The 14,033-nt window shown below is 44.6% G+C and overlaps 3 protein-coding genes across 4 annotated transcripts; 1 reads left to right on the forward strand and 2 right to left on the reverse strand.

Moving 5' to 3' along the window:
- Positions 1–49: 49 nt before the first annotated feature.
- Positions 50–4,544, forward strand: sav1 (salvador family WW domain containing protein 1). The gene is made up of 5 exons (XM_088401224.1): positions 50–391; positions 1,135–1,620; positions 2,799–3,069; positions 3,133–3,291; positions 3,677–4,544. Exons 1-5 carry the CDS (start codon positions 298–300, stop codon positions 3,882–3,884), a joined length of 1,218 nt encoding a protein of 405 aa, XP_088257350.1. The 5' UTR covers positions 50–297; the 3' UTR covers positions 3,885–4,544.
- A 176-nt stretch (positions 4,545–4,720) lies between these two features.
- LOC148385022 (galectin-8-like) lies at positions 4,721–7,524 on the reverse strand. The gene is made up of 10 exons (XM_088401225.1): positions 7,321–7,524; positions 6,543–6,688; positions 6,421–6,456; positions 6,252–6,340; positions 5,969–6,125; positions 5,810–5,902; positions 5,641–5,736; positions 5,481–5,566; positions 5,241–5,415; positions 4,721–5,169 (listed from the first exon to the last, which is right to left on the reverse strand). Exons 1-10 carry the CDS (start codon positions 7,376–7,378, stop codon positions 5,023–5,025), a joined length of 1,083 nt encoding a protein of 360 aa, XP_088257351.1. The 5' UTR covers positions 7,379–7,524; the 3' UTR covers positions 4,721–5,022.
- A 775-nt stretch (positions 7,525–8,299) lies between these two features.
- On the reverse strand, positions 8,300–13,366 carry atl1 (atlastin GTPase 1). Of its 2 annotated transcripts, none has more exons than XM_088399992.1 (14): positions 13,078–13,366; positions 12,001–12,251; positions 11,783–11,917; positions 11,600–11,704; positions 11,476–11,526; positions 11,314–11,370; positions 11,155–11,247; positions 10,945–11,083; positions 10,707–10,834; positions 10,581–10,637; positions 10,444–10,515; positions 9,951–10,382; positions 9,761–9,775; positions 8,300–9,679 (listed from the first exon to the last, which is right to left on the reverse strand). In XM_088399992.1, the coding sequence occupies exons 1-14, from the start codon at positions 13,109–13,111 to the stop codon at positions 9,551–9,553; spliced, it is 1,698 nt and encodes a 565-aa protein (XP_088256118.1). In that variant the 5' UTR covers positions 13,112–13,366; the 3' UTR covers positions 8,300–9,550. The 2 variants fall into 2 exon arrangements, with proteins under 2 accessions (XP_088256118.1, XP_088256117.1); XM_088399991.1 differs by having other exon boundaries at positions 13,072–13,366.
- Positions 13,367–14,033: the final 667 nt, after the last annotated feature.

A 14,033-nucleotide genomic window follows, 5' to 3' on the forward strand; every position in this document is an offset into this window, starting at 1 on the left:
TTGTATTCGAATAACCATTGTGCGCATGCGCCCGCAGGTAGAGTGTACGCATGCGCACCAAAACTTCAACTGACTGGAGCGACGTCTCCTTCTTGCTAGCATCGGCTAGGCTAATACTCGCCTCCTCCTCCTTCGAAGCAGTCCGCTTCCAAAATGTTCTGTATCCGCGCTCGGCGACGAGGAGAGCGGGGCGGCCGCCGAGCGGAGGGCTTGACATCGCCGCGTTGTTGACGTCCTCTCCCCGCCCCTCCTCCGCCTCCCCCATCACCGCCGCCACGCTCAAACTGGAGTTTTATTATGCTCTCGCGAAAGAAGAGTAAAAGCGAGTCGTCGAAGCCGGCCGAGGTCCACGGAAAGTATGTGAAGAAGGAGACGTCGCCGCTCCTCCGAAGTAAGCAACAGGCTGCTGGATAGTTAGCCTAGCTTAGCCTGGTTTAGCCAATCTTGCTATCGATTTTATTATGCTGTTAACACCCCGTATGGATGTAGAATTATTTGTTTTTTCCTTTTATTTTTGTTTTTATTTCATTTATGCCGAACTCACGTTTACGTGCACTTTTAAACTTTAAAACCAACCAGCTGCTGTCCTGACTGCGTAGCGTAAAACAAAGGTTCCCAGATACCGTTAACGTCTGTTGCAATGGCCATAATTCCAATGATAATATAATATCCATCATAATCTAGTGTGTTGTCTCGTGTCCCAGCATGTCCTCATTTGTCCCATAACGTCCCGTTTGTTTTGTCCCCGATCATGTATCCTGCTGCGTCTCCTTTTGTTTCATCCATTTATTCCGTTTTTTTTTTTTTTTACAACATACCTTTCCATACCATTAATTCCCATAATGGTGGGTGCCCAATTTTCTCCCACCATGTTCCTATGATGCTAATATATCTCCTATTCATTCTCATTTTGTACTGTCATGTCCTATTGTGGCCCCTAATGTCCCAAATTATCAAGTGAATGTGGTGCAAACAGTCCCCCCTTTTTCTGACCCAGTTCCTCCGAGCGGATTTTAAACTTGGGCATCCCAACGTATGTAGTTGCCTGTCATTGCCTGAAATGGAAATTCCTAACTGTCCTTGAAGTGAGCAACTTTTTACATCAAGTTAAAACTATTGTTTTTTTTCCGACAGATCTTATGCCCTCATTCATCCGTCATGGCCCCACCATCCCCCGCCGCGCCGACGTGCCAATGCCCGACATGGGACCCTCGGCTTTCCCGGCGCCCCCCGGCCGGGAGCCAGCGTTGTCCCGCAGCAAGAGCTTCCTCCGCACCGCCGTGCCACGTCCGCCGCACGAGGCGGCCCGCCGCGAGAGCCATCGCTTGTCCGCGCCGCCGTACCTGCCGCGCAGTCTCGGCGAGCTGCCGCACGAATACGCCGGCTCGCTGCAGTCCTTCCTGACGGATGGCGGGCCCGTGTCGGAGAACGGCGACGCCGGGCTCTACTACTACCACCCGCAGGAGGCTTCCTACTACGACGGGAGGCAGCAGCAGCAGCAACCTCGGAGGATGCCGGAACGCTTCCCGGATGACTACCACTACTATGAGCATGGAGAACCCAACTTCCAAAGAGTTCCACGGCAACGCACGCCCCCCACACCCAGCAGACCCCCTTCAGGTAATTGATCAAGATCGCCTGCTCTTTTTATTTGACATACACATTTACCACAATCGTCACATTCCAGTGCAAAGTTTCCGCGGGCCTACAGGTGGCGCCGCAAATTGTCACGGCCGTGTTTAAAGATAGATTGAGGGCCGCATGAACAAGCCTTTTCATATCCGCGCCGCATGTTCCCGACGCGCGTCACGCTAAGGTTGGCGTGATAGGAATGCAGGCAGAGGCTTCTCGGCAAGCCACACAGCGCTCTTTGCTTCATCTTGTGTGTTTGTGTTCTTTATCTTACTCAACATGACAAACTTGTGACCGCGTGCTCTATTTAAGGCACATCAGCACATTTGTAGTTTTCCTGGGCATTTTTGGCCACCTTCCCCGTGAGAGCCTACGTTTCATTTTCCAATACAAAGACGGCAAATCTTTTTGCCATGTCGATTTGGGTTACGGTATTTGTGCCTGTCTTTTATTCGGGGCTCTGATATAATGTCTGAAGCTTGCAAATTTATTGTTGGGTTCAAAGTTGTCATGGCACCTGTTGTTTTGACTTGCACTCGACACAGCCTCTTCTAAATACTAGAAACAGTTTGAGACCTTGGGAGCTTTTTATTTATGTTAGACGACACTGCAAGCTTAACATTTGTGGATTTAAAAACAACCCAATTTGGGTTCAAAATTGGACCCGCACAGGAGGTTGGGATAATTGGACCCAACTTTGGACACAACAACCCAAAAATTGGGTTTGTCATACATTTATAAACATGCCACTATATGTCACAGTCTGTCAAAATACTTTAGCGATTAGCATTAGCTTGCCCATCTTGTCACGTTTTCTCCTTTGTCGCTGCATTGACTTCTCCTCGTCCGCCGTCAGCGACAACACTGAGTCCGTCCAAAGTGCAGGAAATGGCTGACACGGCGAGGAGGATGGCGATGAAGATGAGGATGAGGATGACGAGTCGGTCGCGGAGGAGGCGGAGTGCATTTCTGTGGCGTGCTCTCACATTCCTCGTCTTCACTCGCCAACTTCCAGTGACCTCGCTCTCATGCTCTCTCGACGTATTTGTCACCTCCCAAACACGCTTTTTGAGGCGTGTTGTCAATAAAAGTGGCTATAAAAAGTCTGCACACCCCTGCTTGTTTGCTAGTGTGGCTGAGGGACATGCTTGTCATCCTCCCTGCAGGCATAGGTCGAATCCAGGCCAAGTCACTGGGGAACCTCTCCAGCCTGACTGCAGAGGACCTGCCCCTCCCCACCGGCTGGACCGTGGACTGGACCATCCGCGGCAGGAAGTACTACATCGACCACAACACTAACACCACGCACTGGAGCCACCCGCTGGAGCGCGAGGGGCTCCCGCCGGGCTGGGAGAAGGTGGAGTCGGCCGAGTTTGGCGTCTATTACGTGGACCACATCAACAAGAGGGCGCAGTATCGCCACCCCTGCGCTCCCAGGTACTTCATCTCTCACGGGACCATGCTCCTCACCCCTTAAAAATCTCCAAATGTCTTTTGTAGTGTGCCGCGCTACGACCAGCCGCCGCCTCTGCCGCCTCCGCCCATCACCTATCAGCCGCGGCCCACCGAGAGGAACCAGCCGGTGCTGGTGCCGGCGAACCCCTACCACACCGCCGAGATCCCGGACTGGCTGCAGGTCTACGCCCGTGCCCCCCTCAAGTGAGTACTTGACTTTTATTCAGCAACCGGTCTGCTGTTGGTTTCAAATGACATTAGAGGAGGACTGGGATAAAAAAAATAATAATAATAATATTAACACCGAAAAAGCAAGCCTAAATATTTCAGAACCCTTGCTAATGTAAATCAAATGTGGTGCAACTGGCAGACTCCAGTCTACAAGTCGTTAAAAATTTGAAAAGTAATTTAAAAACTTGAATTTCCACTCAAGGAGTGTCCAATTGACATAAACAAACCGCTTTGAAACGAGGCTCGTCGTACAAGCCGAATAACCTGCCAGTACAAAACAAACGCGCACTTCAGCAACTTGATGGGTGTCGAGCGTAGTCATTCGGGGTGGACGCAACGGGCGTTGCTCTTCTGCCAGGTACGACCACATCCTGAAGTGGGAGCTCTTCCAGCTGGCCGACCTGGACACGTACCAGGGCATGCTGAAGCTGCTCTTCATGAAGGAACTGGAGCACATCGTCAAGTCGTACGAGGCGTACCGCCAGGCGCTGCTCTCCGAGGTGGAGGCGCGCAAACAGCGGCAGCAGTGGTACGCCCAGCAGCCCCCCGGCAACAGCTTCATGTGACCAAAACGCCCCTCTTCGCCTCGTGTGCCTTTTGCCTCTTGATCCAAATATGTATCACAAGAAACACTCAGATGAAGAAGCTACCACCTGGGAGGACTGGCAAAGCAGCATTGTGCCTTTTTTTTTTTTTTTTTTTTAAAACGCTGAACCAAAAGGCAGCAATTGAAACACAGACGTGTTGGATGACTTTTTTTGCCCCCCCCTTTTTTTTTTTGTAATGATTTTTTCAAGGCAATCCACCAAAACCTGTGCGATATTTAATAAGGAATGCATAGGATGGCATTTCTTTTAAGGAAAAGCATCACCTCGGAAAGATTATAAGCTACTGGAACTTTAGGAAACACTTTTTCATTCAAAAGACTAAAAAAAAAAAGTTATATTTTTTTTTTGTCAAGATGCTGTTACACCTTTTATATGATATTCAGAAATGTCTCAAAGCCATACGTTGCTGGTTGGACAGTACTTTAATGCCAGCAAGAAAATGAAATATCTTATTTTAATATATATCTGGAAATTTCTATGCAGGTTCCGCCCATTTCCGCGGTTGGGATTGTGTACGAAAAGTGAGCCGTAGATTTTGGAAAAATGGTATCTCTGTAAATTTGATTATGGTGGAAAATTAAATTTCAGAGGTTCAATTTGAAACTCTGGTTCACTACACACGGTGAAATATTAAATGTTTTGTTCAATCACTACAATATTTAAATTTAGTATTTCTGAAAATACATTACAACCTGGTAAAAATAACTTACAAAAAAACCATATTGCTTATTTTTTTATTCTGACATGCAAAGAAATTAATGTTTGCAGAAATCTGGTCCAAAAAAAACACAACATATTGCTTATTTTTTTATTCTGGCATGCAAAGAAATTACAGAAAATTTAAATCACTTGTGACCTGATCCCCGAGCAACTGATGTCCTGGTGGTACAAGACAAAATGGCCTCCTTTAGCTGCTTAATATAATTCCCCAAAAGTGGTTAAATAAGTGGGGTGCATAAAGCAAACTTATACCTACAAAAAACAAAGAAAACTTATCCTTTATTAATACTTAACTTCTACCTTAACTTAATTAACTTATACCTTAACTTTAATCATAGTAGGTGGCAGCTCGGATCATGTTCAAGGCCTTCGTGTGTCAAATCTGCCTGATCTCAATCAATTTCACGTCGCCCTTCGCTCCCACACGCTCGATCTTGGCCACGGGAGCTCGGTACTTGTAGTTCAGGTAGACGTCGCCGTTGATGATCATGTTGAAGAATTTGGTAGTACAAGTGACGATCATCTGAGCAACAGATAGCAACATAGCAGTTTTGAGATCTTTTAAGCATGATCTGCCAAGTAGATTGTTGTTACCTCAAAGAACTGGCCTGGTCCAAAAGGGAAGGTTTTATTCTTGCGCTCCTCCTTGCCCCACTTGCCAGACAGGTAGGAGTTCATCACCAGGACATTCTTATCGGTTGACCAGTTGAAGCGAGCACTCATGTGCAGCGGAATATTGGTGCCATTGCTCAGGAAACTGATGTTGAAACTGCAAGACCAAAAAAAATCAAATAAATATGGTAGCGGGTTATTTGTGAGCCATTATGGCCTCACCTTCTTGGGACCTGCAGGACACGTCCTTTGATGGTGATGACACTGCCCTCCTCCAGGTCTCCAACCAGCTTCCCGATTTGCAGATTCTATAACGCAATTTGTAAAAAACAAAAAATTGCGTTAATGTGATCTGTTGATAATGCTCAAAAATGAGACATACCTTCCTCAAACGTTTAATCGGCACTGCGCGTGAGCAGTTGACACCACGAGATGAACAGGACAGTCCATTGGTCACAGTTATGTTGAGCTTTGATTTCTGGAAATCAAAAAAAAATAATTAGCATCAAGAATTCACACTCCTTCAGTTGTTGCCGGGGTTAACTACTCACAGGCACGACCTTTCCCGAAATGACCATATTGGTGACGACCTCCAGTGCCAGTTTCTCAGTTTTGTCCAAAGTCATAAAGCCATTCGGCGCCACCTGAAACCAACCAACAGCAGGATTAGCTAGCGCTTAGCTCCTTATTTTCTCAAACATGTTACTCACAAACAACTGGGGTCCCACGTAACGTTTGCAGACGTATGCCATGTCGGTGAAGACGCAGTTAAAGTTGTACCAGCGACCCTCATCGCGGCTCAACATGGCAGCACAGCGGTCACGGATCGAATACAGGATCATCGAGGGCTGATCATCCCCCCAGAACCTGCAACAAAAGAAACAAGTTATCACTGGGCCCTTTAAATTCTGCCTAGCAACCGATGACCAGGGTTAGGGTTAGGCAATTCTGCAGGTCCACATTAAATTGTAGCGCTTTCTTTATGCTACTTACGCCATGGATCTGTTGAAACGACTTCCATCAATCCACTTCCAGTATCGTGATTCGTACTTCAGGCCCAACCAGGTGCTCCACGGTGATGTCTACAAAAAAAAAAGACATGTTATAGATCTATCTCTAAAGCTACCATAGATACTATATGTATATAGGTTAAAGATGGGACCTCATTGGTTTTGTCCAGAGTTTTGATCAGCCAGTCCTACACGATTAGAGAGAAATGCAATAGATTAGATCAGCTAGAAAGCTACCATATATGTGTAGAATATAGAAGTTTTGAAATGGAACCCTCTCATCGGTGTCTTCAATGCTGGTCAGGTTGCTATCAAGTGACAAACAGTGTTGTTCAGCCTTCTTAAAATTCTGGGGTTTTTTGGCCAAGAAGTAACAGTTGTTTTTGTAGCTCTCCCAGTTTTTCTTACACTGACACTGCACTGGAAAGAAAAAACAACAAAAAATGATTAAAACAATATAATTTACAATGGTGCACTAAGAGGGCCAAAAATTATTTAAATAAAAAAATGGGTATTTGCTTTAGTGTTTATTTAGAATTTATGGAATATTTAGTTCAGTTCATTACACTATACAGCTCTGCATTAACTGCGTAGATTACTGTAATACCGTTATTGTCCACATAGTGTCACTGTTTCCACACGTTTACATGTAGATTGCTTTAATCGTTCGTCAGTATTAAGAAACTTATTTTATTGTCATTGCTTATGTCTGTTAAAAGAGTAACTTTAGAAGGCCCTGCTGTGCCTTGAATCTTTATTCCATCCATTAAAGCGAGTTGAAAATACACAAATAGAACGTCACAAAATGAAATGCTGTATTTACTTTAAAATAATTAAATGAAATTATGGGGTATTTACTTCAGTAGTGATCAATTTAGCAATAATTAGTTACATTTTTGTTTATGATTTACTTAATTCAAGATTATATAGCTTTATTAGATTATTTTACCCTCTTGTTCCCCTGCGAATCATGAAATTGACTACCAAGAAACTATCACAATTTTCTAAAGTGAAATGTTATTATATTATAAATAAATCTTAATAAATCTCACCTTGTTGCAGAAGAGCACTAAACACAAGAAAGTGAATCACTCTCAGTTTGTTGATCATCTTGAAGCCTTTGGCGAACGACCCGTAGCCGTCCAAACTTCCAAAAAGTCAGCTCGAATAGACTCAAGAAACAGAATTGACTTGGAATAGAATCGTCGCGAGGACCTCCACGATATGTTCGCGAGCAGCGCACAAGTTCTGACTCTCCCGCAACGCACGGCCACTAATAAAGGCCACCGTCTTGACGTCACTAAGAAATGGCGTGTAATAAAGCGTTAAAAATGCACCGTTCGTAGCGTTTGAAACGTAAAGAAATTAAGTAACATTAAAGCTAGTTATGTAAACCTGTACAGTTTATAGGTGAAATGTCATTTTGAGTTCAGTTATATAAGATGCAACTGACTAGCTATACCCACATTAATAATAATAATTAATATTATTAATCATTTTAGGACAGTGATAAAGGAGACTACATATTAGTAGTTATTATTCACAAAACTTAATTTCTATATGTTTTACATGTGCACTGCATTCAACTCAACACTTTCAGAAGCGACTTTGGTTTTATTTGGTGGTTTAATAAAGGAGTTTTGGAGATGTTAAATGGATCTGTAGTGGTAATAAAGCCATTAATATTATAGTAGTCACACCAAAATAATTTTCAAAATAATGGCTATCATTCATTTCAAGTGTAAACTTAATATGAGCAGTGAACTTATACATCCAATTCAAGAGTTTGGAAAATGAAAAAATCCCGAGAAACATTTTTAAACTGTGTAATGGCATTCCCACTTGAAATGTACTGTGAAACTAAACAAAAAACAAATAATTGCCCATCCACAATAGCTTTGATCGAATACCCCCCCCCTTAGCTTAATGCTAACAAACATGCCAAACTCCATTGACATGCTAAGAATTAGCATCGATAATCGCAGTTCTAGAAGCTTTCTTATATAAAGACAAATGATTAAACAACACGTCTCGACTAAAAAATACAAGCTCCGTTTTAGTACAACGAGTACAAAAAACGGCACGTACACACGTTTGAAATCACAGCGCGACCATCAAGGCCGCATCCAAAGTGCCCTAAGGTCGCGCGCGTCACATACTATAAAATAAATCATAAAAACAAAAACAAAGAAACACCTCACAAAAGCCTTAAAGTTTTCTGTCCCTAATCTTAATGACACGTGAGAAAACATCGACACCATGCGGACAATGACTTTACAATATACTTTGTAAATTTGCTCATCGGATAAATGATTAAGTGTACACCAGAGGATCTCAATTAGATCAAGAGTTGTGTTAGAAATGACTTTGATTAACAATGGCTATCATGTTTATCCTTGTGGCTGTGTTTTGTGGCTTCCTAAAACGTTAAACTATGGAATATACTGTACAGAGGTGTCCTACAGAGTCTATTTACAATTTTTGAAAATGTCTATTGATGCTGTATTTGTTTGCTTTTGCATAAATCCATTTGTTAAAATTGTATGGAGACAAAATAGACACACTGTACAGTGTTTCCTCCCTGACTTAAAAAAAATAAAAAACTTTAAACCAAATAAATATGACAAATATGCAATTCCATTCGCAAAAATTGTGGGAGAAAAATTATATTTGAAATTATTTGAAATAATATTGCGACCTACAACAGGTACAAGTCAGTACATTATGATTCTTTTTAAAAAAATCAATAGGTTTTCCGCCTCCATGCACACATTACAATACAATGTGACAAACTGTAAAAAATAGGGAAAAAACAATATTTACATAAATTGTCCAACAATAATAAATAAATCTGTTGATGATTCTGACGTCAATGTAGCTGTGAAATGCTTATATTATTTTTTAATAGTATTTTAACCTATAACACGTATCGTACATATCAATAAATAGCACGTGAAAACTTAAAAAATACAAAAAGCTTTTTGCATAGTTGCAAAAACAATGCGTGTAACAAATTGTAAGAACCAAAAAAAAAAGTGGATTAAATGCAAATAAAAAAATCTTCTGCACGTAAAGTGACGCAATAACGAGTAGGACAGTCATTTAAGGAGGTGGGCCCTGGTTGTTCTCCAAGTGCTCTCGTAGGATAAACACTCCAGCGGCTCCCCATACGCCGCACGACATTCCCGTCCAGGTGATGATTGACAGCTGATGAGGAGGAAGCTGAGTGATGAAGATGCTCGTCGTATACAGTGAGCAGTGTACGGTCCGGTCCGTGCTGAGTCAGTCCCGCTTCCTGCCGCGCTCCTCGGCCGCCGCCGCCTCTCCGACGTCGTTGGCCTGATGCCCAGGGAAGGCGTGCTGGTACAGGTGCCGGTGATTGGCCGCCACGTTGTACAGCTTGTGCAGCGCCTGCGTTGTGGGAGGCGTCACAAGAAGTTCACGCAGGAGAATGAAAAGCATCACGGGGAAGAAGGAGTGTCACATTCTTACCTCGTTCGTGCTCCCCTGTCGAGGCGTTGAAGGGAAAACACAAGGTGAGTTCAAAACACGGAATACATTTGAACGAATTAACAGGAATGCTGCCATCTGGTGGCTGTTTGACTACATTGCATGTATTGGGTGAGTTGCAGGTTTGATTTTTGAGTTCGCAATGTATCTGGACAGATGGATTGCGACCGACCTGGTCCCAGAGCGCCCCGGCCACCTGGTCGATGACGGCCCCCAGCTCTCGGTACTCCCCCGAGTAGCGTATGTAGGCCCAGGTGCAGAGCGTGATGAGGGCCAGGCCCAGGATCATGTTGCACAGGCTAGCGATGACGTCCACGCCCACAAAGCCCGTCACGCCTGCCGCCACGTACATGACGAAGATGACCACGAAAAGGGTAGCGGGCGTGCGGGCGGCGTGGAAAATGTTTTTGGAGTCATTGTGCTTGATGTACTGGACGAAGACCTGATCCACCTCGCCCGTCAGCTGCTGCAGGTAGCGCCGGCTGAACTCCTCGCCGCCCATCTTCTTCACGCCGCGGAAAAGCGCCAGAGCCTCCTCGCGGTGGACGGCGTGGCGCGCTTGCAGCTCGCTGGGCGCCAGGAAGGGACGGTCGCCGCCGCACACCTGATGGAGAACAAAGGTGAGTGGCGATCATCGGCGAGTCTCACGGCGGATGCAGGCGTACCTCCTCCATTTTCTTGCTGTACAGATCCTTGGCCGCAGCCACCGCCGCCAGGTTGTTGGCTTCCGCTGTTGCCTAACACGAACCACGACGTCATTATCCGTCCAGCCACTCATCCACAAAGCTCCTAACACATTTACCTGCAGCATGGATTTTGGATGAGGCAGCTCCTCTCCTTGGTAAATCTTGATGTAGGCCTGGAGAAGACAAAAAACGGAATTAAAAGGAAAACGGTGGCCATTTTGAAATACTGGACTATCCCTGACCTTGAAGTACTCCAGCAAGCCTCTGCAGGTGATCTTACTACCATTGATCTCCTTCACGTCAATGTTGCCAGGACTCAGGAGCCAGGGCACCAGAACCTTCAAGTTGTTGATGAACTCGCCATCGATCTCTGCAATCATCATTTTGAAATGTCTGCTATCAGCTATTGGCTAACACTAGCTGCTACTCCGCTAACATGGCGGCGCCTAGCATTTTTTTGGGCGACATCTGTTTGGGTACCTTTGATCCGTCCGTCAAAGTGCGGATTGGTGGCCACCTTCAAGCCGGGGTGAGGCATCAAGAAGCTGGAGATGTTGGTGAAACACGAATGGATGTGTTTGCGCACGTTCTGCAGCTCCTCGTGCTGGTTCTCCGAGATCTACACGCAGGATTTGAAATGAAGTCACTTTTTAATAGGCTTCAAGGAAAGTCACATCCTTGCCTACTGACCTTGAGCCTCTTTTCCAGGAATTTCATGCCTCCCTCCTGCCCGTATGGAAACTCGTACGGGAAGCTCCAGTCTCGGATGAGGAAAATCATGGACTTGCAAATAAGAGCAGATGAAGGTAAGAGCCACAAAGGTATTATATTTTATGATCATCAAAGTACCTGAAACGGTTTGAGGAAAGTCTCCTCCATTGCCAGTCGGCCGTACTCTGTGAACAGCTGTCAAGGGAAAAACGATTTTGTGAAATATTTTTGAGTGGATTCATTTTCTACCAAAAAATAAATAAAAATACTAGACATCATCTGATCCATTTGAATCTTTACCTGCAGATGCTGAAGGTCATCTTCTTGGACATTCTGGGAGATGTTGTAAACCTGTATTTCATATTTCATATTAATTGTCTTTTTCTTTTTTTTACAAGTTTAAACAGTTGTCAGATATCTTAACCTGCATGGAGCTGATCATGGTGCTCAAAGCGAACACGGTGGCCGAGTCACGCAGCGTGGACTGGCTATCAAAGGTACCTTGTGTGTCCATCAGCAACACTGCCACCTAAGTCACCACACATACATTTAGTAACTATTGTTATCGTGTCCAATTTTGGGCTACAACAATAAAAGCAAACTTCACCTTGGTCCCATCAGGCAGGTCAACCAGGAAAACCTCGCTCCAGATCTGGATGCCGGTGGTCTCCCTCTCCGAGCCCCCCCTCCACGAGAACCCGGTCAGGGGCTCGTCGGCCTGGCCCAGCCAGTCGTCTGAGCCCTGAAATAAAAAGGTGAGTCGAACGGAACCATGTTTTATTATTGTCGTATTGCGGGATATGAGAATTGGATCGAGGTACCCACGTGGTTGTACATGTAGCGCAGCATGAAGTCCATTAGGAAGGACTTCCCCTTGCGGAAGGCCCCCGCCACCGAGATGGCCACCACCTCGCGGTCGCGCACCTCCTCGGCAAGCAGGATGCGACTCAGCGCTGCCTCGTCCAGCTCGAAGGTGTGGTCGTCCTTCACCAGCAGCACCTGGATAGGCCGTGCCCGCCCGTCCGACTCTTCGTCCTCTGAGCTCCACTCGTACATGGTCTTGTCACCCAGGGACCCTGGGGAGAAGAAAAAAAAATGCCTCTGTTGATATTTTGCCATTTTTTGTAAGGGCCAGCAGCTGCTCGGAAAACAATGAGGCAGTAGGATGATGACATGATTGTACCGATTTTGATTCTGGGAAAAATAACTTCATCCAACTCAAAATGTAAGAATACTGAGACCGATACTGAGACTGTATTTTGAGGCTAATACTGATATCTGGCAGAAAAATATTTAGGTGACCGATTAATCAGCCAGTTAATTTAAAAAATATAATGAATAAAATAGCTTATTTTGGTCCCTTAATGATTACATGAATAATCAATTAATTATAGGCACACACATTTGACCTATATTTTTTTTTGCATCATGTGTTTAGTTATAAATATTAAAAACAAAAATGCATGCAAAAAGGCCTCGCCCAGGCGTTGCCGCCACTGCTGCATGTTACACCAGCCGGATAAAATCAAGTGGGTCACCCTCTCTACTCCCTCCCAAAGGCGTAAACATTTTTTATTTTATTTAGATACATTTTAATAGAATACAAACGCTCCCCCCTGAAGGTGACTTCTTGCTATTTCCCGGTGCACCATTACATAATTAAAACACTAAATCTCCCATGCATTCCCAAGTCCTTAAAGGCGACATTTAAGGAACATTTCCCACTACTGGATTTTTGTCTTTTATTATCTTAATAATCATTTGATATGGTGCAAAAACAACCCCCCCCCCCCCCCCCCCCGCCCCACACACACAATGACGTTGACCAGGACCTGCGCTGTTAACGCCCATAAAAAAGATGATGAATTAAAAAAACAAAAAGATGTTGGCACGTACACTCACCCCAGCTGTCTCTGTCTTTGCGGTGTTTCGCCATAGCGCCTGCCGCCCCCCCACCCTCAATATGTACAATAATGGACGAGAATGAAATGGCAATGTCTCCTCTTTATATGATGTTGTTGTGTCCGCTAGTGCAGTCGCTTGAAGTCTGCGGTCAGGGGCGGCAGGGAGGAGGAGGATGCGCCTGGAGAACAACACCAGAGAGATTGCAGGAGGACAACGAAGAGGAGGAAGACGACGAGGAGGAGGATGGCGCTTGGGCGCTCCGCGTGTGACGCGCGGAGATGCCGTTAGGGGGCGCGCTTGTCTCTTGTTGAGGTTCGTTCAATGTACTACAGTACAGTGGATTCTCGGTATTCACGGGGTTGACGCCCATGAAATGCATTCTTTTTATTTTTTGGGAAATCACCATATATTCTAAAAAAAAAAACAGCTAATATGCATCCGTCCAATAATACTCTAGGCTGAGGTATGACACCAATCACGTCACATGACCAAACTCTAGAAACAGGAGAAAAAACAATAATAGTTGTTTTAAACGACTTTTATTATGAAAAGGAGATGTCCCAACTGCATATATAACATCATACAAACATCACGATGACAAATTGTTGGGGTTGTGGTGATTTTGTAAATGTATTAATATTTTAATTTGTCGATAGTTTACTCAGTGTTTCTGAACGCATCACCAGGTCATGAACATCTCATTTTCTACCGTTAGAGGGTGCTAAAACACGATGAAACTGTATAGCGCGGTGCTTTTGATGACCATCGTTAATCTGGAACACAAATATCGTAGATAACTAGCACAAAATTTAATTTAATTTCAGACGTTCCATTATTATAGTCTAAATATGAGACGTCATACAAACGTCCCAATGACACATTCCCTGGATTTTTCCCACCGCATTCCTGTACAACAACATAGCGTTTTGTAATGTAAACAAGCGTTAGATCAC

The sequence above is a fragment of the Syngnathus floridae genome, chromosome 16, assembly GCF_059516105.1.
Source record: "Syngnathus floridae isolate MCC-2025c chromosome 16, RoL_Sflo_1.0, whole genome shotgun sequence".
Lineage (NCBI taxonomy): Eukaryota > Metazoa > Chordata > Actinopteri > Syngnathiformes > Syngnathidae > Syngnathus > Syngnathus floridae.